General features: G+C 42.1%; 2 protein-coding genes across 2 annotated transcripts in view; one reads left to right on the plus strand and one right to left on the minus strand.

The window, feature by feature from the left end:
* Window positions 1-616, minus strand: part of lrrc74b (leucine rich repeat containing 74B) — a 41,148-nt gene extending 40,532 nt beyond the window's left edge. The window contains exon 1 of the mRNA XM_068006083.1: window positions 337-616. Coding sequence (XP_067862184.1) covers window positions 337-501 — 165 coding nt within the window. The 5' untranslated portion in view covers window positions 502-616. The remainder of the gene's footprint in view (window positions 1-336) is intronic.
* A 617-nt stretch (window positions 617-1,233) lies between these two features.
* Window positions 1,234-23,513, plus strand: part of chek2 (checkpoint kinase 2) — a 50,139-nt gene continuing 27,859 nt past the window's right edge. Inside the window, exons 1-6 of the mRNA XM_068006084.1 lie at window positions 1,234-2,116; window positions 10,680-10,804; window positions 17,406-17,553; window positions 19,673-19,763; window positions 21,060-21,168; window positions 23,418-23,480. Coding sequence (XP_067862185.1) covers window positions 1,885-2,116; window positions 10,680-10,804; window positions 17,406-17,553; window positions 19,673-19,763; window positions 21,060-21,168; window positions 23,418-23,480 — 768 coding nt within the window. The 5' untranslated portion in view covers window positions 1,234-1,884. The remainder of the gene's footprint in view (window positions 2,117-10,679; window positions 10,805-17,405; window positions 17,554-19,672; window positions 19,764-21,059; window positions 21,169-23,417; window positions 23,481-23,513) is intronic.

Here is a 23,513-nt window from a genome sequence, read left to right on the forward strand (position 1 = left end):
GGTGTTAAACTGAATCTACCTCTCAGGTGGATGCAAAGGATCCCATGGTACTAATTGAAGAAGAGCAGGGGGGTGGGGGTGGTGTCCTGGCTAACATTTATCCCCCCAAACAACATTACTGAAAACAAAACAGATTAACCGGTCATGTACCTCATCCGTTTGTGTGACCTTCCTGTGACTAAATTGGCTGCTGTGTTTCCCTACCATCAACACTGCAAAAAAGTACTTTATCGGCTGTGAAGCGCTGCGCTTTGGGGAAACCCCGAGGACGTGAAAGGCGCTATAGAAATGCAATGTCCTTTATTCATATCTGTTATATGTTAACGGTGTACTTACTTTGGCGTCGACGCTGCCCCTGCTGTAGCAGTTGCGGGGTCTGGCGGGGGGCCTGCTGCTGATGCCCCCGAGCTGGAGGGTGGCATTTTGTGAACCCACTTGTTCCAGTTCATCATCTTTCAGCCCTTGGACCGGAGGCTGCTCCAAATTACTCTCTTCAGGCATGCCTTCGACCGACAGCAGAAAACATTTCCTTCACTCCATTTTTGTTTTTCCAAAATATATCTGAACTGAATTTATTATTTTTTTTTGGGGGGGGGGGAAAAAATTCGCTGCAAATTTTTTTTTAATCCATGTCCGCCAATACCTCAACCTACCTTGATTATAAATCGGCGGTCAAGATCCAATGATTGGCGTCGCAAACAACCAATAGCGGTGCCAAGACGATCGATTCCAGCCAATCAGAATGTTGGAGGCCGGACTTCGCCGCACTAACAGGTTAGGTTGACTCGCTTGTTGCCATGGCGACCGAAAACATTTTTATTAAAAAAAAACCCGGTTGTTTTAGTTTTTCTTTCCCCAATAACGTCTAATGTAACCTGTCACTGTTTACCAGGTGCTAAATCTCCAAGAAAGGAAGAGGTGAAAGATTTTACGGAGTGAAAAACCAAACCACTTCTTTTTTTAAAAAAAATCAACAGTCAAAAAGCGAGTGAGAACGCCCGCCCCAGAAGGCCGTGCAATTTTTTTTTTTAAAAATCCAATTTTATTAAAAGTAACGTGGGTTTAAAACGTTCAAAATCAAGATTAACGGGTGACTTTTCTCCTCGTGTAATAATAGAATTATAAATCATTTTTGTCGGGGCAGCAGTTGGAGGGAGGTCAAGGGTGAAAAGTTGGCGCGGTTGCTGCGAGCTCCCCAGAGGCGCGAGTTGGACTTCTCGTGGGAGGCAAACGGCCAGACGAAAGGGGAGGGGGTTTAAGATTTAAAATAATTTTGTGATAGGAATTCATTGTTTAAAAAAAAAAGATTGATAGTGGTTAGATATTGCGAAAAAGGTAGGAGGTTAAAAGTTTTTTTTTTGTCTTGGGGAGGCACATTTCATCCTCGTTCCCTTGCAGCGGCTGAGCACAGTCTGCAGGAAGAAACGATTGGGATTTGAGTGGCCTTTCTGTATAATTTAGGTTTTTTTTTAATGGAACTGCCTTAAATCTTCGTCAGATTTATAGTTTGTTCATATTTGCCGATTAATTTGTCACCGGGATTGCTGGCATTTGAGTCTAGCGCTCTCAAATAAATAAATAAATAAATGATTATCGTTTACAGATAGGGAGGAAACCTCAGCCATCAAGCTGCAATGGGATGAGTTTTATCACTAGTCGTTATTGCTGCAGGGGTGAAAATAAACCATGACAATTACTGAAAATCTCCTATAGTTCATAGAAGCATCGAAGTCTGTGCCAAACTTTTAATTATAAATCTAAAGTGGGGGTAAAAACTTTTTTTTCTTTTATAAAATTTACCACTTAAGTGGAAGATTTTTTTTTAAAATTCCCACTTTTTCCTCAAACTCTAAAATCAATTTGATCGAGTATAAGAAACCAACAATGTCGAAAGAGAGTGTTACTAGTACATCCCAGTCCCAGTCCCAATCTCAATCCCAGTCTCAGAACGCCTCGTCCTCCAGTGCGACGGGCTCAAGTAGCCTCTCCTCAGCAGGCAGTGGCACTGTCATCCTGGATTCCATCCCTTCCCAGGATCTTGCTACCATCCCCGAAGCGGAGGAACCTAAGCCTTGGGGCCGCCTCTGGGCGCTGGAAAAAGGATTTTGGAACTTCGGTAAACTATTTTTTAATATATTGTAGAACGGTACATCATTCTGTAATAAAGCATAGCTGTTTTACCTTCGGAAAGGAGTTGAATAGGAAGTCTGGGAAATGCGTATAATGCTGTAGATACTGTTTGAGAGTGGTGCAAGCCTGCAACGCTTAAACTGGTTTTATACCTCCCTTTTCAAATCTGCTGTCATCTCCCCCTCAAAAAAACCATCCTTGACCCCTCTGTCCTTGCAAACTACCACCCCATCTCCAACCTCCCTTTCCTCAAGTCTTTGAATGTGTTGTCGCCTCCCAAATCTGTGGCCATCTTTCAATGTTTGAACCCCTCCACTCAGTTTCCGCCCCTGCCAAGGCACTGACACCGTCCTTATCAAAGTCTCGAATGACATCCTATGTGACTGTAATAAACTAATCCTCCTCAACCTTCTGGACCTGTGTGCAGCCTTTGACATGGTTGACCAGGGACTGCTCATGCCTGGTTCTCTTCCTGCTCCCACGCTGTTACCTCTGGAGCCCTCCAAGAATTTATCCTCGGCCCCCTCCTAATTCTCATCTACGTGCTGCCCCTCGGCGACATCATCTGAAAACACGACATCAGATTAGACGTGTACGCTGACGCTCAGCTCTACCTCACCACCTCTCTTGACCCCTCTGCTGCCTCTGATTTGCCATAGTGCTTATCCGACATCCAGTATTGGATGAGCAGATTAAATATTGGAAAGACCGAAGCCATTGTCTTCGGTCCACCCCACAAACTCCGTTCCCTGGCCATCGACTCCGTACCTCTCCCTCCCAATGTCTGAGGCTGAACCAGACTGTTGCAGCCACGGTGTCCTATTTGACCCTGAGCTGAGCTGCCGACCTCATATCCTCTCATCACCAAGATCGCTTACTTTCACCAAGATCGCTTACTTCCACCTCTGTAACATCACCCGTTTCCCCTCCCCGCCTCAGCCCATTTGCTGCTGAAACCCTCATCCGTGTCATTGTTAGCTCCAGACTCTTATTCCAATGCTCCTCTGGCTGGTCTCCCACCTACCACCCTCCATAAACTTGTTCATCCAATATTCTGCTACCCGCATTGTAAGTCGCACAAAGTCCTGCTCACCCATCACCCCTGTGCTTACTGACCTACATTGGCTCCTGGTCTGGCAATGCCTCGATTTTAAAATTCTCATCCTTGTGTTCAAAGCCCTCCATGGCCTCACCCCTCCCTATTCCTCCATTCCTACAACCCTCTGAAATCTCTACGCTTCTCCAATTCTGGCCTCTTGCACATCTCTGATTTCCTTTGCTCCACCATTGGCTGCCGTGCCTTCAGCTGCCTCGGCCATAAGTTCTGTAATTCCCTCCCTAAACCTCTCTGCCTCTCTGTCCTTTAAGTTGCTGCTTAACGCCTACCTCTTTGACCAAGCTTTTGATCACCTGTCCTAATATCTCTATGTGGCTCAGTGTCAAATTTTGTCTGATAACGCACCTGTGAAGCGCCTTTGGATGTTTTGCTAAGTTAAAAAGATGCTATGTAAATGTAAGTTGTTATACTGTATATTTTGAGCATTCAAACTCTTGAGTAGACATGGAGGACTTCTCTCACCTCTAGGCTTTAGTGCACTGGATGGGCTTTTAAGTCATTTCTGACAGTTATGCTTGTTGCTCACTCAACGATTTTGCATTGACACAAAGGTGGCAATCCTGTTGGCGAAACCTGTGTTCTGTATGTACGTTTACAAACTGCATCCACAAAGTTCTGGAAGTTTTTATAAACTAAATAAAATATAAATTTAATTTGACTTCGCAGTGGTTGCTGTCATACTGCAACCGCTCTGAAGCTGATTCTTGTACTGACCTATTTTTGCATTTGTTTTCTCTTTTCACATTTGCCATTTTGGTGTAAAATAGGCTGTTGCAAAAAAAAAGCTAATCTTTCATGCATTTAAAGAAACAACCACAAACCATAAATGTGATGAAAATGAATGCAAAATTGCGAATAATGAATAGTTTCACTTGGACATAAATACAGTATCAAATCATGGTAAATGGCACTGCTCTAATGCAAACTGCTACATATGCTATACTTGCAGAATACAATATAGAGTAAACTTCACTTCCATGTTTTTAAAGCAAGATATCCTTCCTGCCTACCATTTCAGATCTATTTACAACAAGATCTTCATATTTTATGTGGTAAGCACTGACCATCTAGATTTCAATTGCTCATTGATTGTGACAGCTTGGAGTTGCAAATCTCTGGTATAACCAGTTGGAGTAAAGATGGTAATGATATAAACAGGTAGCAGATTCTGTGAGTAGCAAAGGCATCAAAAATTGCTAGGGCTGTCTGATCAGGGTTTTCTTGTTCTTAACAAATCATAGAAGTGCTAGTTTTTGTTCTGACTGTCAAAAGTTTCAGCAACGTAATTTTTTTCATATTGCATATTGCACAGTGGAAAGAGATAGTGGTTCTCGTGTGCAGAAGTAAAGCATTGTCATTTGGATCCTGACTTGATCTCTCAATAACCCAATATATTTTGCTTTTGTAGTTGTAACTATTCCTTAAGTTCTACTGCATCTTTGTGTGTCACATAACATTAGTTTGATCATATTTCCTTACCCATTGTTTGCTTGTTTTGTCACTCGCTTGCCGTTATCCACAAGTTGAGATACTTTTGTTCTGAGAATTTGCCCGCCATTACAGTGTCTACTCTTTCAGACGTAAGAAAAACCACAGACTGCAAATTTGAAATAAAAACAACAAATGCAGAAAATGGACAGGACATCAGTCAGCATATACAAAGTAAAACAAGGCTAATATTTCGGTTATAGCTCTTCAGGGCCAGCGGCCTAAAAATTCTGGCGCGTCCATTTTTGGGCACAGGGGCCTGAATGGTGAGACCTGAGATGCTCCTGAAATTGGGTCTCATGCCTTGTTTCCATCAAGCAGGCGAACTTCTGAGAGCAGCAGACAGTTCGCCGGCAGAACATAAGAACATAAGAAATAGGAGCAGGAGTAGGCCATATGGCCCCACGAGCCTGCTCCGCCATTCAATCAGGGCTGATCTTCGACCTCAACTCCACTCCCCGATCCCCATATCCCTTGATTCCCCTACAGTCCAAAAATCTATCCATCTCAGCCTTGAATGTATTCAATGACTCAGCATACACGGCCCTCTGGGATAGAGAATTCCAAAGATTCACAACCCTCTACGTGAATGAAATTTGGGCCCTGCTGGCATTGCAGCAGTCCTCAGGTAAGTGAGGAATGGGGGCAACTGGGTCAGGAGGGATTGATGATTGGGGGTGGGAGGTGGAGGGGAAGCGGCCGGCAACAGACTACGTTCTTCGAATGTGGAGTTGGGAAGAGCAATCCTGCTCCTCCTGGCTCTGCATTCAGGTAGGTATATTTTTAAAACTTACTTTATTGGTCGCACCCTGCCTGTTATGCCGCTGACTGCCTCAGGGCAAACCATTCTTGCAGTGGGGGCCTCAAACAGGCGCTAGGCCCCTTTATTGGCATATTCAATGTGCCTGACGGCTGCTTCAGGCATAGTCTCGGCACGCTGATTTTTGGCCTTTACCAATATGGCGGATGGCGCACTTCCAGCTCGTAATGAGCGTGTCCTTACTGGCCGCCATATTGATAATTTAGGAGGCCGTTCAGTGCATGAAAAATGCATGCTGCGTGGCTGAACTTCTAGGCCACATGCTTTAATTTGAGGCTACATGTTGCACTATACCTCAGTGTAACAAACTGAAACTGGTTGTGGGGCAAATGACGTAAAGGTTGTGGGAAATTGGGTAGCGGCAGTGGATGAGAGAATAGATTGTTATATGAAAAATGTGGTTCAGAACTGACTTACTGTTTTGGGAAGTTCTGCATTTTGCTGTTGTACAAAAAGCATGAGATTGTCTGGGTCTTGAAATCCAGGTTAGGAGTTTGGCTGTGGAACATAGTGAGTGTGAATTGAACTCTTATCATGGCTATAAAATAACTTGAGCTGTGGGTGTTGTTACTGTTGGCACGGCATGAATGGTGGATTAGAATGATAACTAGTCTCATTTCCGAGTTAAGAGAAACAAGGCGGGAAGTCTGAAATCAAAAACATTAAATGCTGTTAAGTGTGAAGCATGTCGGTTAGCATCTGAAAGAGAAAGTAAGCTTAATGTTTCAAGTATAACCCTTCATCAGGACCATGTGCTTTCTTCTGAACTCCCTGAAGGCAAATAACGTAAGAAAGTGCTGTAGTGACTAGGTGTCACTGTAAAGCAATTGCAAGCTCTAATGTCTGCAATAATATAAATATTTTAGCAACATTTCTACGGTAACCCTTGAAAGGAGTTGGATAAACATCCAAGTGCAAGTTAAGTTGTCCAAAATGGCACTGTTGCTTTTTGTAATTTGTGGTTTTATTTATTTTTGAAGGTGGTGGGGGGGGGGGGTGCAAAGAAATGTATTATTTAGATCATATTTGAAGGAGGAAGAGGAAAAATATACTGGTAACTGGTATGTTAAAGTTTCAGATTAGGAAGCCTGGAAAGTAATGAACAGTTTTGGAAATGTTCTTGACATTGTGTTCTGTTGGTAATAAATTACCATGTTTTATACAGGCTAATTTTCAGAGCCACAATCCATTGACACTTTCAAACTCCATTTAATGTGTGTAGAGCTCTTGTTTTCTTGTAGGAATTCTACAGGCAAATAAGGCATTGTAAATTTTTACGAAGTTTTTAATTGCATGATGTTCCTGTTTAATGGGACTTGTAGGTCAGATTGATCAAAAATGTTAGAGGAGGGAAGAAAAAATGAATTAATGTATTAATCACCAAGCAAATGCCTGCTCAGATGGGATCAAGTGTTTGTTAGAAACTGGAGTAGCAGCTTATCTCTGAATAAATAGTGAGAGGTACCTAAAGTTAACTTTCCTTTTAAGAGCAGTGATTGTTGTATGAAAATAGAAGTTGTTTAGTGGATTGATTATCTAGAAAATATTTTTTTTTAAAAGCCACGTTTAATTGAGGAGGCTGAAAGTCCATAATTCTTTTAAGCCAGACATCCTGATGCTTGGTTTCCTGTTTGTGCTTTTGAGCACTTACTGATGTTTGACAGCCATCTGCTGTTCATTGGCAGCTTGGGGAAAAAAATGTCATACAGTTCCTTCCTTCTGTTTTTAATTCCTTGTGGGGGTGGGTTCAGATCAGGACAGCTTGAGCCAATGCCCAGTTAAGAGTAGATGCACAGAAATGTTATCCCATATCCTACTAGTTTAGTCAACCTAGCGATAGTCCACGTGAGGAATTGTTCCAAACTCGGGTGATTTGTTGGGTCCGTGCTTACGTATGGTTCCAGGAGCACCATTCGCCCTGCAGCTCCTCGCTCAAGTGGCCTTTATTAATCTGTGGGGCTTGATGACGAAAGTTGGCAAGCCACAGGAGAGTTTGATCCCATTCTCTACCAATGTCCACGCATGTGCGCTTCCAGCAGGAATAGTTGAATATTGATCGGGAGTACAGCCCATGGCTGACTTTACCCGTACCTTTTCTAAGTTGCTTAAGCCAAATGTAAGGCCTCTATCGCCATCCCAGATCAACTAATTCAGCATAGATCGGGGATTGAAACTGGTATCTTCCTGGGGTTTGAATTAGACCTTCCTGGATGCTTCAGCCATTCACTAGTTCAACTAGCTGAGCCATTGGAAGCTTATCTTCCATTTTAGGTCTATTTTCGTTCACAAGTGGCTGACCTGTTGAATACTGACAGCCGGTATCCTTATTATTGATATGTGAAGGCATCCATTTTTGAAAAATTAAAGGATTACAAAATAATCAAGTCTATGAAGTGAAGAGCAACAATAAGGTGTTGGAAAGTATGTCACTTTATATTACATTGAATTTGAATATTTTATTCTTTGGACTTTCCTTTTTATGTCAAGGCCTTGGTGGTGGAACCATGTGTTTCCTCTTGACTGCTAGCCTTGCATGTGTACTATATTGTTTTTATAAGATAAAATGGAATTCACTAAGACTTTGGCCAGCGCATGGAGCTGTGATTGATTACATTTAAGACGGGAACTGGCCAGCAGGAGCAGGGCAGTGACTATGGATAGGAGGCTTAGTTGCCAGCATAGGCCGCTTGGGATACATTTACACTTTGCTCAGGCACTATTCCTCGCCCTTTCAAAATTGCTGTCCTTCCCTTTTTCAAAATGTCCATCCTTGATACGTTCTTCAACTACTTTCCCATCCTCTAACCTCCACGTCCTTGAATGTGTTGTCTTCTCTGAACTGTGTGCCTACCTCTCCCTCAACTTTCATGTTCAAATCTCTTTTGTCTGACTTCCACCTTGTTCACACACCAAGATTCCCCTGGTGAAACTCTGAAATCAAATTCTCTGACCGTGGCTGTGGTGCACTATCCCTCCTGCTATTCTTGACTTCTCCAGTGTTTGACACAGTTGACCATGGCATCCTTCGCGACCACCTCTCCAGTGCCTAGCTTCATGTGATTGCCTTGTTTCCTGTACTTGGGCCCACTCTTGCCTGTCCGATGTAGCCAGCACATCTCCAGCAATGGCTTCTCTTCCTGCTCTTGCACAGTCTTTTCAGGGTTCCCTAAGTATCTATCCTGGGTCCTTTCCGCTTCTTCATCTACATGCTGTCTTTCATTACATGATCTGCAGCCTTGGGGTCAACTTCCTTGTGTGTGCTAACAACATTCAGCCGTATTTCCCTTGATGCATCGACCATCTCTGCAGTCAGACTGACATGGTCATGAATGAGCTATATTTGCCTCCAATTGCATTGTTTTTGGCCCAGCCATAAATTTAATTGCCACTGAATTCACCCTGCTCCTTGGCCCCTGGTTTAGGCTGAATGAAGCAGGACAAAATCTTGATGATCTGTTTGACCTAGCTGTGAGCTTCAAAACCCACATCCTATCTAATACAAAAACTGCTTGCTTCCACCCACACAGTGTTGCCTGCCTCTGACTCCACTTAACTCCTACAGTCACTGAATCCCTTGTTTACACCTTTATCACCTCTAGACTTTTTCCAATGCCTTCCTTGCTGACCTGCCGTCCTCCAACCTCTATAAATGCTACTACCAATATCCTGTGCACTCATCCATCATCCCCATTCTTACTGACCAACAATGTTTTACTGTACTCCAACATATTGAATTTAAAATCCTTGCTCTCTTCAAATCTCACCATTGCAACCTCAACCAGCATGGTGTTCACTCCTGTGTTCTTTAATTCTGACTCTGATCTTCTGGGCATCCTTCCCGCTGTCCACCCCACCATTGGGAGCAGGGTCTTCTGCTGCCTTCTGACAGTCTTAGCTCATTGGTAGCACTCACACCTTTGAGTCAGAAGGTTGTGGGTTCAAACACCACTCCAATGACTTGAGCACGTAATCTAGGCAGACAGTTCAGTGCAGTGCTGAGGGGGTGCTGTATTGTTGGAGGTGCTGTCTTTTGGATGGGATATTAAACCGAGGCCCAATCTGACTTCTCAAGTAGACGTAAGGGATCCCATGGCACTATTCGAAGAAGAGCAGGGAGTTCTCCTGGTGTTATGGCCAATATTTATCCCTCAACCAATATCATTGAAACAGATTATCTGGTCACTTACCTTACTGCTGTTTGTAGGACCTTGCTGTGTGCAAATTGGCTGCTGCGTTTGCCTATATTACAACAGTGACCACACTTCAGAAGTACTTCATTGGCTGTAAAGCGCTTTGGGCCATCCTGAGGTCGTGAAAGGCGCTATATAAATGGAAGTCTTTTTTCCTTTCCTTGCTTTGCCTATACTTCTTGGCATTCCCTTTTCTACTTCATTCTCCACTTTTAAAAGTCTTCTTAAAACCCTTCTCATCACCTCTCCTAACTCTCTCTCAAGGCTCAGCATCTATTCCTTTGTTTTCCCTCTGTAAAATTCCTTGGGATGTTTATTCTACGTTTAAAGCATGACATAAATGAAAATGCTGTTTCTCATTTTTTGTTCAAATCATTCTGAAATGCTCCATTCCAACTGCACCATAGTGATGGGCTGCAGGCCTGCATCTCCCCGTCCTCACATGGTGAGTTTCTGATTTTCTTTTTACAAATATGCCACCCTTGGCAAATGTCAGACAGTCTTTCCCACAGGAAGGGGCTTGGGAGGGAGGGGGGGGGAAATCCCTACATGATCAATTAAAACATGATTTTAATAAGCCCCTTCACTCATTCTGTGGTTGCTGGGATACACTTGTATCCTAATAGTGTTCCTTTGCTTTTTCTCACTGGAAAGCAAAGCCCAATGAACACTATGGAATGCCAGCTCCATGAATGGAGGCCAAGAGATACATGGAAGGAAGGTAGGCTATCAGTGGTCATATTAACTATCATTATGTTAAAGCCAGTCAAGTGACACAGAAGCTTCAAGTGAAGAGGATATTGCGCTTATCTGAAAAATAACACTTGTATCCCATTTAAATAAGACCTACTAAAACATACTTAGATGTATTTTTGATGGGATTTTGAGAACATTTGAGATGGATTCATCCAACCACATGTCTTTTCTGTCACAGATTGCTTAAATAATGAATACTGGTTCGGGAGGGATAAGTCGTGCCACTATTGTTTCGATCACCCAGTATTGAAGAGGAAAGAGCACTTCAGATCATACAGCAAGAAGCATTGCAGAATAATTAGAGTAAGTAATGATAACACTTTAACTAGGTTGTAATCTTCCAGAATTCACTAGATTCTGGAAAGGTCCCAGCGGATTGGAAAACAGCAAACGTAATACCCCTATTCAAGAAGGGAGTGAGACAGAAAGCAGGTAACTATAGACCAGTTAGCCTAACATCTGTCATTGGGAAAATGCTAGAATCCATTATTAAGGAGATAGTAACAGGACATTTGGAGAGTCATAATACAATCAAGGAGAGTCAACATGGTTTTATGAAGGGGAAATTGTGTCTGGCAAATTTATTAGAGTTCTTTTGAGGAAGCAACGAGCAGGGTGGATAAAGGGGAACCAATGATGCAGTATATTTGGATTTTCAAAAGGCATTCGTTAAGGTGCCACATAAAAGATTACTGCACAAGATAAGAGCTCATGGTGTTGGGGGTAATATACTGGCATGGATAGAGGATTGGCTAACTAACGGAAAATAGAGTTGGGATAAAAGGGTCATTTTCAAAATGGCAATCTGTATCTAGTGGGGTACCGCAGGGCTCAGTGCTGGAGCTTCAACTATTTACGATATATATCAATGACTTGGATGAAGGAACAGAGTGTCTTGTGGCCAAATTTGCTGATGATACAAAAATAGGTGGAAAAGCAAGTTGCGATGAGGACACAAAGTGTCTGCAAAGGGATATTGACAGGTTAAGCTAATGGGCAAAAATTTGGCAGATGGAATATAATGTGGGAAAATGTGAAGTCATCCACTTTGGGAGAAAAATAAAAAAGCAAAATATTATTTGAATGGAGAAATACTACAAAATGCTGCGGTACAGAGGAATCTGGGTGTCTTCATTCATGAAACATAAAAAGTCAACATACAGGTGCAGCAGGTAATCCAGAAGGCAAATGGAATATTGGCCTTTATTTCTAGGGGGATGGAGTATAAAACTGTACAGGGTGCTGGTGAGACCACACCTGGAGTACTGTGTACAGTTCTGGTGCCCTGATTTAAGGAAGGACATACTTGCATTGGAGGCAGTTCAGAGAAGGTTCACTAGGTTGAACTCATTGGAGTTTAGAAGAATGAGAGGAGATCTTATTGAAACATACAAGATTCTGAGGGAACTCGATAGGGTAGATGCTGAGAGGATGTTACCCCTCGGGGGGAATCTAGAGGGCATAGTCTCAGAATAAGAGGTCGCCCGTTTAAGATGGAATTGAGGAGGAATTTCTTCTCCCAGAGGGTCATGAATCTTTGGAGCTCTTTACCCCAAAAAGCTGTGGAGGCTGAGTCATTGATTACATTCAAGGCTGAGTTAGACATATTTTTGATCAGCAAGGGAGTCAAAGGATATGGGGAAAAGGCAGGAAAGTGGAGTTGAGGTAAAAATGAGATCAGCCATGATCTCATTGAATGGCGGAGCAGGCTCGAGGGGCCGAATGGCCGCCTCCTGCTCCTATCTCTTATGGTCTTATAGGACAATAATGGAAAACCTTTTTTACGCAGCGAGTGGCTATGATCTGGAATGCACCGCCTGAGGGGGTGATGGAGGCAGATTCAGTCGTGGCTTTCAAAGGGGAATTGAATAAGTACTTGAAGGGAAAGTATTTGCAGGGCTATAGGGAAAGGGTGGGGGAGTGGGACTAGCTGGATTGCTCTTGCAGAAGAGCTGGTATGAGCTCGACCGGCCAAATGGCTGCCTTCTATGCTGTAACCATTCTGTGATTCCATGATCCTGTATGCCTTCTTAACCACCTTATTTACCTGTCCTGCTACCTTCAGGAATCTGTGGACATGCACTCCAAGGTTCCTCTGTTCCTCTACATTTTAATATCCTACCATTTATTGTGCATTACCTCACACTTCTCAGGATTGAATTCCATTTGCCACTTTTCTGCCCATCTGGCCAGTCCATTGATATCTTCCTGCGGTCTACGACTTTCTTCCTCACTATCAACCACATGGCCAATTTTGATATCATCACATCGACGCTTTCCTTTTGTGTTTTTGGCTTGGCAGGGTCTGGATGCCAGTTCAGATTACCATTGGCCCATTCTGTTATGCCATGCCTTATAATGACCATGGAAACTCTGAAACGCAGTAATTGATTTATTAGAACAAAACTGATTTTACTGCCTTTTTAAAATGTGTGTGTGCATGTATGTGCACCAGGTAAAGACCTGATTGTGTTCTGCTGTGATGCCCTACACAGTTGTATAACCTGCCAGCGCTTGCTGTCTAGATACACAGATGAAAATTGGCTATCGGGTACTAGAGGGCTGCCAGTGCTGATGAAACTGCCGCAGAAAGAGCTAACTTTTTGTCAATATTCTCCCCTCACCCCAAGATGCATTTTTCTTTTTTAAAAAAACGTGGGATAGTTGAAATAATTGTCCATTAGATTTATTGGAAATCCTTTTATTGCAATCAGAGTAAATTTATAAGACTTCTGTTGATAACTTTTTTATAATTCTCTTCCCCTGTTTCCTGACATCTTGGGGAGCATCTTGTCAATAAGACTTCAAAAAGTAGGAAGTAACAGGCCAAGACTTGTTGAAGCATGGCTTCCTCATTCCTCAATGTGGTTTACTTGGTGCAGCCTTATGGGCCAAGTTTAAAATCTCACTGAGTTATGTAATTTTAAGGGGAAGGTGCCCCTGGGTGAATGCTTCCTTTGTACCTCATCCCCCTCCCAAGCAACTTCCCGAAAAGAGTGATTCATATTGGATACAGTTCTTTGGGTGTTGGCAGGCTTCTTCAATGTTGTCCAAGCAGCTACTTTTTGTGTATGAGTTTCGCCAGTGAACGTTGGTGGGCCATTTGAGTTGGAATCTGCCTCAGTTCAACTGTTAATGAAGTTTTTTTGAAAAAACAGTTTTTTTTTTAAAATTAGTATTTAAACCATGGTGACATAATTGAGGGAAACTGGAGGAATTCCTGAGGCTGACTGACTCAACTTCTCTCAATCAACACTGTTGAAAAGATGCACTAATTGCTGATTGTAAACAATTTTACAACACCAAGTTATAGTCCAGCAATTTTATTTTAAATTCACAAGCTTTCGGAGGCTTCCTCCTTCGTCAGGTAAATGTTCAGGAGCTCCTTGAAGCCTACGCATTTATACATATAGAACAATACATGGTGTTTACAGACTGCCCCTGCAACTGCCCGTTGCCAAGGCAATCACCGTGTTCAGACAGAGAGGTGTCACCTGCAGAACCCCCGAATACACATTCAACAAAAAAACAAACAGGAAAAAAAAACAGAGAGAGGCAGAAACATCCGGAAGGCAGAGAAAGCCAGCAAATGACCCATTATATTAAAAACAGATAACATTTGTTCGCTGGTGGGGTAACGTGTAGCGTGACATGAACCCAAGATCCCGGTTGAGGCCGTCCTCATGGGTGCGGAACTTGGTTATCAATTTCTGCTCGACGATTTTGCGTTGTCGTGTGTCTCGAAGGCCGCCTTGGAGTACGCTTACCCGAAGGTCGGTGGATGAATGTCCATGACTGCTGAAGTGTTCCCCGATTGGGAGGGAACCCTCCTGTTTGGCGATTGTTGCGCGGTGTCCGTTCATCCGTTGTCGCAGCGTCTGCATGGTCTCGCCAATGTACCATGCTCTGGGGCATCCTTTCCTGCAACGTATGAGGTAGACAACGTTGGCCGAGTCACAGGAGTATGAACCATGCACCTGGTGGGTGGTGTCCTCTCGTGTGATGGTGGTATCTGTGTCGATGATCTGGCATGTCTTGCAGAGGTTACCGTGGCAGGGTTGTGTGGTGTCGTGGACGCTGTTCAGACCTCTCTGTCTGAACACGGTGATTGCCTTGGCAACGGGCAGTTGCAGGGGCAGTCTGTAAACACCATGTATTGTTCTATATGTATAAATGCGTAGGCTTCAAGGAGCTCCTGAACATTTACCTGACGAAGGAGGAAGCCTCCGAAAGCTTGTGAATTTAAAATAAAATTGCTGGACTATAACTTGGTGTTGTAAAATTGTTTACAATTGTCAACCCCAGTCCATCACCGGCATCTCCACATCATGACTAATTGCTGAAATACATCCATGTTCATGACCACCTGGTTAGGTTAATTCTGTTCTTTTACCAATTCAGAGATGCAGTTACCTCCGTCAGTTCCTTAGCTGAGGTCATTAATGCTCACTTTTTTTTCTCTTTTTAAAAATAAATGATGTGTTAACATAATTAGATGGTACTGGCAAATTTTTGTCAATTTAATTTGAGGCTTAGAGCTGGAAAAGTTTATTTTAAATGAAAGGTTGAACTTTCCCATGATTTCAACTGAAGCTGTTGATGTAATTTATATGTGATTGTTGTTACCTCTTTGAGGTATGGTTATAGTTTTTGTAGTAGAAAGTTTAATATCGTAGTGCATGGCAGTTTCTTTTAATATTCAAGCGGTAGAATTTGCATTTCTGGCAAGCCTGGTCTTTGTTCTGAATTCTTGTGTATGATGATTTGAAAATTTATCTATTTCCCCCAACGTTAACCTGGCTTGCAGTATAATTAATGAGTGCTACAAGGCAAAATCTTTTTGGTCACTAATATAAAAAAGCACTGTACCGAGTTTTCTGATATATAAAAATGGTCTGCTGTGCGTTCTTCCCTTGCCTGCTCCATCAGTTGCACAGCTTTCAGCCATCATGCCCCACATCCTCTAATTTTCTTCCTAAATTTCTCTGCTATGCTACATATCCCCACATCTTCAAGAGCCTCCTCTAAACTTGCCTCTTTGACCGTATCTTTCATCAACTCCTATAATTCTTCTGCCAGCTCCAACTTGGGTCCAATTTCCCCCTCTTCCTTTTGAACCCCCTCCCCCGAAGTGCTTCAGGACATTTCTTTTATTAATTCATGGGTGTCGCTGGCAAGGCTAACATTTATTGCCCATCCCTAATTGCCCTTGAGAAGGTGTGAGCCGCCTTCTTGAACTGCTGCATTCCATGTGGTGAAGGTTCTCCCACAGTGCTGTTAGGTAGTGAGTTCCAGGATTTTGACCCAGTGACAATGAAGGAAAGACGATATATTTCCAAGTCAGGATGTTGTGTAACTTGGAGAGAAATGTGCAAGTGGTGGTATTCCCATGCGGTTACTGCCCTTGTCCTTCTAGGTGGTAGAGATTGCGGGTTTGGGAGGTGCTGTCGAAGAAGCTTTGGCGAGTTGTTGCAGTGCATCTTGTAGATGGTGTACACTGCAGCCACGTGTGCCGGTGGTGGAGGGAGTGAATATTTAAGGTGATGGATGGGGTGCCAATCAAGCGGGCTGCTTTGTCCTGGATGGTGTCGAGCTTCTTGAGTGTTGTTGAAGCTGCACTCATCCAGGCAAGTGGTGAGTATTCCATCACACTCCTGACTTGTGCCTTGTAGATGGTGGAAAGGCTTAGGGGAGTTAGGAGGTGAGTCACTTGCCGCAGAATACCCAGCCTCTGACCTGCTCTTGTAACCATAGTATTTGTTGTGTCTGGTCCAGTTAAGTTTCTGGTCAGTGGTGACCCCAGGATGTTGATGGTGGGGATAGTAATGCCATTGAATATCAAGGGGAGGTGGTCATTGCCTTGCACTAGTCTGACGCGAATGTTACTTACCACTTATCAGCCCAAGCCTGGATGTTGTCCAGGTCTTGCTGCATGTGGGCACGGACTGCTTCATTATCTGAGGAATGGAATGGAACTGAACACTGCAATCATCAGCGAACATCCCCATTTCTGACCTTATGATGGAGGGAAGGTCATTAATGAAGCAGCTGAAGATGGTTGGGCCTAGGACACTGCCCTGAAAATGGCTGTGAAAGTGCTTATCGAACACTATAATTTTGCTTGAGAACACTGTACTTGTTCCTATGGCTGAAGGAGGTGTGTAATTTGGGAGTACTGTGAATATAATGTGCATCGTATGTCTATATATTGTGTCAAAATTGTTTAAAGAGAAATTAAATGATGATGATTAAAGGGCCAGATTCAACTGTTAGCAGTAAAATAGTTATTATTAAGCACATTTGTCCCCTCATCAGGCCACTATCTGGGAACTGAGATACTATGAGGATCAACGGTAGAGCATTCCTGCTTCTGTTTCCCTGGTCGTACATTGTATCAGAATAGATGTTCTAGGTTCACTACTAGTTCAAACGTTGTACTTGCTCTTGGTGGAGGTCCGTGGGATTGGCTGTTTGAGGGGATGTTTTTCTTGAACTTCTTCTGACTTTACCCGAGTGTAAATGGAAATGCCAGCAATCAATGTTTGTTTTTAAATTCCAAACTAAATTTTAAGATCAATTAATACAGCACTTTTCCCCCTATTTAATAGTTCAGTTGTTGCCTATGCATTCGGTTCTGCTTCCTTCCACCCCAGCTGTGGGTCAGCTGGAATGACTAATGTAAATGTTATCAGGTTTTGTGGCCAGAAACATGCAGCTACCTTCAGCTTAGCCCACCCACGTACAAAATGGCAGGTGTGAAATAGGGCAAGGAGTGCTACATTGCTCATCAATTTCATCAAACCTTTATTTGGGATTAGTACAATTCTAGGCAATTCTACCGCCTGCACTGCCAAATTAAGACATCCAGATCCTTTTTAATGTTATTTTTTGTGGTCTCAATTAGGAAAAGGGTCCTGGAAACACATTTGTAGTATTTATTGAAGATCACAGTTCCAACGGTACCTTCCTAAATGGGCAGATAATTGGAAAAGATCGGAGATTACCGTTGTACAACAATGCGGAAATAGCAATTAATCATGAGTTGCACAAAGGTAAGAATGTGTTCTTAAAATTCATTCTGCTGTGTTGTGGACCAGAACGAACATCTAACTTGGCAACTTGTTCCGCATATATCTCTAGTACTGGCTAGTTTGTAGCTTGGACTGGTGCATAATTTTACTTTTTCCCTATTATGGCTGTATCTCTTTAGAGATATTATGGGGTGGGGGAACCTCTCCCTTTGCTTTGTGGGGCTCTGATTTCGGTTTGCTCATCTGGATCAGATAGGTCAAGTATTATAGAATCACACATCACCGAAGGAGGCCACTCGGACCATTGTGGCTATGCCGAGCTATCCAATTAGTCCCACTCTCCCGCTCTTTCCCCATAGACCTGCCAATTTTTCCTTTTCAAGTATATGTCCAATTCCCTTTTAAAAGTTACTAATGAATGTGATTCCACCACCCTTTCTGGCAGTGCATTCCAGATCATAACACGCTGCGTAAAAAGAAATTCTCCTAATCTCCCCTCTGGCTCTTTTGCCAATTATCTTAAATCTGTGTCCTCTGATTACTGACCCTCCTGACAGTAGAAACTGTTTCTTTTTACTTAATCTTATCAAAAGCCCTCATAATTTTGAACACCTCCATTTAATCTCCCCTTAACCTTCTCTGCTCCAAGAACAATCCCAGCTTCTCTAGTCTCTCCACGTAACTGAAGTCTCTCATCATTCTGGTAAATCTCCTCTGCACCCTCTCCAAGGCCATGACATTCTTCCTAAAGTGTGGTGTCCAGAATTGAACACAATACTCCAGCTGAGGCCTAACTAGTGTTTTATAAAGGTTTAGCATAACTTCCTTGCTTTTGTACTTTATGCCTCTATTTATAAAGCTGAGGACCCCACATGCTTTTTTAACCGCTTTCTCAACTTGTCATGCCACCTTCAAAGATTTGTATACATACACCCCCAGATCTCTCTGTCCCAGCACCCCCTTTAAATTGTACAATATTGCCTCCCCTCATTCTTCCTCCCAAAATGCACCACTTCACACTTCTCCATTAAATCTCATCTGCCGCGTGTGTGTATTTCACCAGTCTGCCTATATCCTCCTGAAATCTGCTACTATCCTCCTCACTGTTTACTACATTACAAGGACGTAGTTCACCATCCTTTGCTACAATTCTAGTCAGGTCCTAATTTAATATGAGGTGTGTGTGTGTGTGTGTGTGTGTGTGTGTAACCCCCAGAAAGGGGAAGTGGAACAAATAAAATTGCTCAAAATATCTCTTTGAAAATCCTTTCAGCTATTGTTTTGTAGCCTGGAGGCCTTGTACGAATAGGCTTTCTAACAATAAATTGCAAAAATGAAGTAGTTCACAACAAAATTATTAAACTTGCCCATACATTTGCTGACACTTCACTGAAGTGCTGCACTGTCAGGTGGCATCTTTCAGATGAGATGTTAAACTGAGGCCCATCCTGTCCTTTCGGGGATGTAAAAAATCCCATCTACATGAAGAGCGTGGGAGTTTTTCTGGTGTCACGGCCAATATTTCTCCCGCAACCAACATCACTAAAACGTTATTTGGTAATTTATCTCACTGTTTTTGGACTTTGCTGTGCACAAATTGGCTGGCACGTTTATCTACATTATAACAGTGACTACACTTCAAAAAGTACTTCATTGGCTGTGAAACGTTTGGGATGTCTGGAAGGGAGTTCTTCCTTTTCTGTGCTTGAAATCTCTTCTGCAGCATTTCCCTTCAGAGGCTTGTGCCTCTTTTAGATGTCTGAGACTTACATTAAGGGAAGCCCCATGAACTTAACATTACCCCATGCTTTCAATGTTTTTGTTGAAATGGTGTGTTTTGTAGTTTGATGTATCTGGATATTTTTAAGTGGAAACTTGTCTGGAGGAGAGTGATATCAATGGGTCATTTAGATACGTGGTGCACCTCGAGTTCAAAATGGCCTTCAAAGGGCATTGCACTGTTATGGGAACCACAGATAATGTACCACTTTCTGCAGTTTTTAAAAATAGTATTGTGGCCTCCTCAACCCAAATGTAGTCTTTGCTATTGTTACACTGTGCAACTGGGAAAAAATACTACCGTGGTTTTAACAACAGCAATGCAGATGATTTAATATCCTCCTATGTTGCTATTTTCTAGTTTTTGTCTTTTCTGATCTCACGACGGATGACCAGTTGAACCTACCAAAAGGGTTCAGAGATAAATACATCATCTCAAAAACTCTTGGCTCGTAAGTATAGGTTGCCTTTTTCTTTTAAGAAACTTCAAAGTCCTTGGTTTATATTGTAATGTTCTTAATAACAACTGTGCAGTTGTTTAGAAAAACATTGTACAGTAACTAACCAGCTGGAAGAGAAAAGTTAACACATATCTTTTTTTCAGAATCTGCTATATATTCCAGCATTTTCTGTATTTATTTCAGATTTCCACCATCTGCATTTCTTTCTTTCGCTGTGTTATGGTTTCCTGGGTGCTGGGAGCCCTCTAGTACTTTGCCCAAGTGGTCATTCAGCTTGTGTGAGCCAAGATGGCGTGGATAGGCTATTTGATTTTTGGGAAGGGATATTTCAACTAAACCCAATGCCACACCCAACTGATTACACTTATAGCAAGGGTAACTAAATAGTAACCGGGGACAAAAATCTGTTGTTTTCTTCCTATTCTCTCCTTCCATCCCCCCAAAAAAAAACCTAGCCTGGGGACATAGAAAATAGAAACATTGAAAATAGGAGCAGGAGTAGGCCATTTGGCCCTTCGAGCCTGCTCCGCCATTCAATATGATCATGGCTGATCCTGTATCTCAATACCATATTCCCGCTCCCTCCCCATACCTCTTGATGCCTTCTGTGTCTAGAAAATTAGAAAATTGCACTGGCTGAAATCAGTTAACTTTACATAGGCCAGAATGATTTTTTTATATATTTGTGACTTGCCCAAGGTATAATTAAAAGGGCTATATTAATTACTGCCAGTAATTGTAAGAGGCCTAAGTACTTGAATGATATCCTTGAGTAAAGGATCCAAACAAAATACTTTTGCCATCTAATGTTTCAGCAAAAATAACTTTCTCTGAAAGTATTGTAGTATGCAAAGATTTTGGCTGTTGCAAACCAACGGTTCCTAATATAATTAGATGGTATTGTCAAAGTTACAACCTGCAAAATGCAATCAATATTTTTGTTCTTAAACTGCTCAATGAAAATGAAGAAAAGCAGTTTATTTTTCTTCAATCTCTTGTTACTGATCAGTCTGGTTACCATTCATGAATGCTGTAACTCCTTGGCTCAGTGCAATACTTCATATATCAATGTAGAGCACCTCCCAATTACATAAGCCTCCAGTCTTTAATGCAGTCAAGGAGCTTGAGTACTGTACTAGTAAGTGATCATCTTAATGCAACTGGAATGATCTTTACAGCATGTTTAAACCAAGTCCCTCGTGCAGCTTGTCTTTATGTGCAGGTTGTTTTATTGTTTAATATGTAATTTGGATGAAATCCTAATTTTTAATTTTTTTTATGCTGCAGGGGTGTTTGTGGAGAAGTGAAACTGGCATTTGAGAAGGCAAACTGTAAGAAGGTAGCAGTGAAGATTGTACATAAACCAAAATTTGCACAACTTGTATCTGAGCGAGGAGTAAGTATGATCAACTGAATTGCACACTATCTGTAGTCAAGGTTGTTTTTTTCTAAACTGAATGAGCTTAATAGCAGCAAAGCTCTCCGAGGCTTGAAAGGAAGTGATTGAGGGGACCGTGTAGTGGTATATAAGATATTAAATTGTATAGAAACCTGGAGCAGCAATTCATAGTGTGCCGTGAAAGTAGTAAAGGGGAACTGGCTCCAAGCTGGTGATGGGCAACTTTAGGACTGAAATCAGGAAGTTGTTTTCACGCCAAGAATTGCTAACTCTTGGTAGGGTAGTGAAGGCAGAACCTTGCAGTTATTTAAGAACCGGTTGGATGCTGTGATTGAGAGGGCGGGGAGGGAAGAGCTGAGTTTTTCTAGATGGCTAAACTAAGATTGGCCAAATGTCCTACCTCATCAGTATTTATCTTATGACATTTAAGGTAACTACCATTTCCTTACCTAGAACTTCTGAACTGCAAACTCGGAGAGCCAAATCTACAAAATATCTCATTTTAGTTACCTTTGTATTCATGGGGAGCCCGGTGGCACGGCATTTAGTGTTGAAGTACTGTCCTACAGAATGGTAGGACTTCTGTTCACTGGTGCCTTACCCAATGTGGTGAGTGCCCAATCTCTGCCTGAAATAGATACAGGTAAAGAGATGGACTTGTCTTAAAGAAATCCCTAAAGTGAAGGAAAATCTGAGGGCAAGTCAGCCCAGACTTTCACAACTCCAAGTGGTAGTTCCAGAGCAGCAGAGGCTTGGGAATGAGTTGTATTTTACAGGATGCCTAATGCATAGAGGGAAGAAAAAAATATTGATAATGAAGCAGGTAATATTTTTATAATTTGACATTTATACTTATCTTTCACTGGGCAGTGTGATAATCCTGATGTAATTTGCCACAGATGAGGTTCTTCCAATGGCTCAGAATCTAAATGCACCACCTGATGTGCAACTGAGCCATACAGACCAAGATACCAGATTCGATTCTCTCTCTGTGTGCTGAGTTTGCAGATAAAGGTTGGACAATAGTTGGGTGGTACAATTATCTTCCGTGCTCCTGGGCTAGTGAGGGGGAAGAAGAAATCAGCTGGGATGCACTTTGGGTGAGGGCATTTTAGAGATTGTCTTTGATAAAGCCATCAGACATTTGCTGTCTAGGCTCACACATGAAGAATGACCACATGGGCAAGTTTGGTTTTGCTAGTATATACCGAAGAACAGCCAGTGCCTTTGGAACAGTACTCCGGCATAAGTCAGTGCCTTCAAGAGAGAAAACATTTCCAAGGTACCAGGCTTCCATGGTTTTCAATTGAAAAAAACTGCAGACGTCTACTACCTTGCAGATTCATAGTAGACAAAAATGCTGCATTTAAAATCATTGTTTTAAAAAGCTGTAAAATGCTTTGTCTTGATGGCAAAAGAAAAATCCTTTTACTTGATCAATGAGTATTTTACAATCTACAGGAAATGAATCAGTGCCTGAGTAAATATTCCCTTTTAAACAAATTCTCCATTTTAACAGGTGTGTGCATATGTGTGCCAACAAATAAAGCTTCTTGTTGAATTAAATATCAACAATATATATTAACAATCTATTTAAGATCATGAGCCTGGGAAGGAAATGATCCAAGAGCCTTTCACTAGGTCTGCAACCTGCCTTGGGTCTCAAGCTGCCATACAGTATATTTACAGCTGTAGTTGATCTGTTTGGAACCTTTTTGTGTAAATTAACAATAAGCCAAACATTCTGATTTATTCATCATGAGGCATTGAAGGAGATGCCCTCTTAAAACATGCCATCCATTCTTTTTCAAAGGCACCAGTTTCCTCCTGAAACTGCATACTGTTGTATGTGCACACGCAGTCGGTCTTTTGAGTGTTGAGGGGAACAAGTAATTTGTGTATACCTCACCTCATTTGGCTGCACCTCTAGTGCCCACTTTACTGCAAATATGCAGTGGCCCTAAGGTAATTGGACTTGCTGCGGCACTGTGCCAGTTCTGATATACTGAAGGCACAACTGCAATGTCATACTAGTTGCATGAGGTGGAGCGGCTGACTGTTCAGCTGTCTTGTGCTCGAAATCTTGCGTCAAGTTCACAGCATTACTGCCACAAAAAAATATAGTAACTGTTTAAAATCCATTTTCGTACAACTTGATTTCTGTCTAAATCTTGCTTGTAAACCAAATTTGTTAACGATGCACTGTCTTTATTACAAATTCCTAACCTAACCCTGTTTTTTTGTAGGATGCTGCTTCAAAATTTTCAAATGTTGCAACAGAAATTGAGATTCTAAAGAAATTGGACCATGTAAGTAATAGAAATTGCATACTTTTTTCTGAT

The sequence above is a fragment of the Heptranchias perlo genome, chromosome 25, assembly GCF_035084215.1.
Source record: "Heptranchias perlo isolate sHepPer1 chromosome 25, sHepPer1.hap1, whole genome shotgun sequence".
NCBI classification, from domain to species: domain Eukaryota; kingdom Metazoa; phylum Chordata; class Chondrichthyes; order Hexanchiformes; family Hexanchidae; genus Heptranchias; species Heptranchias perlo.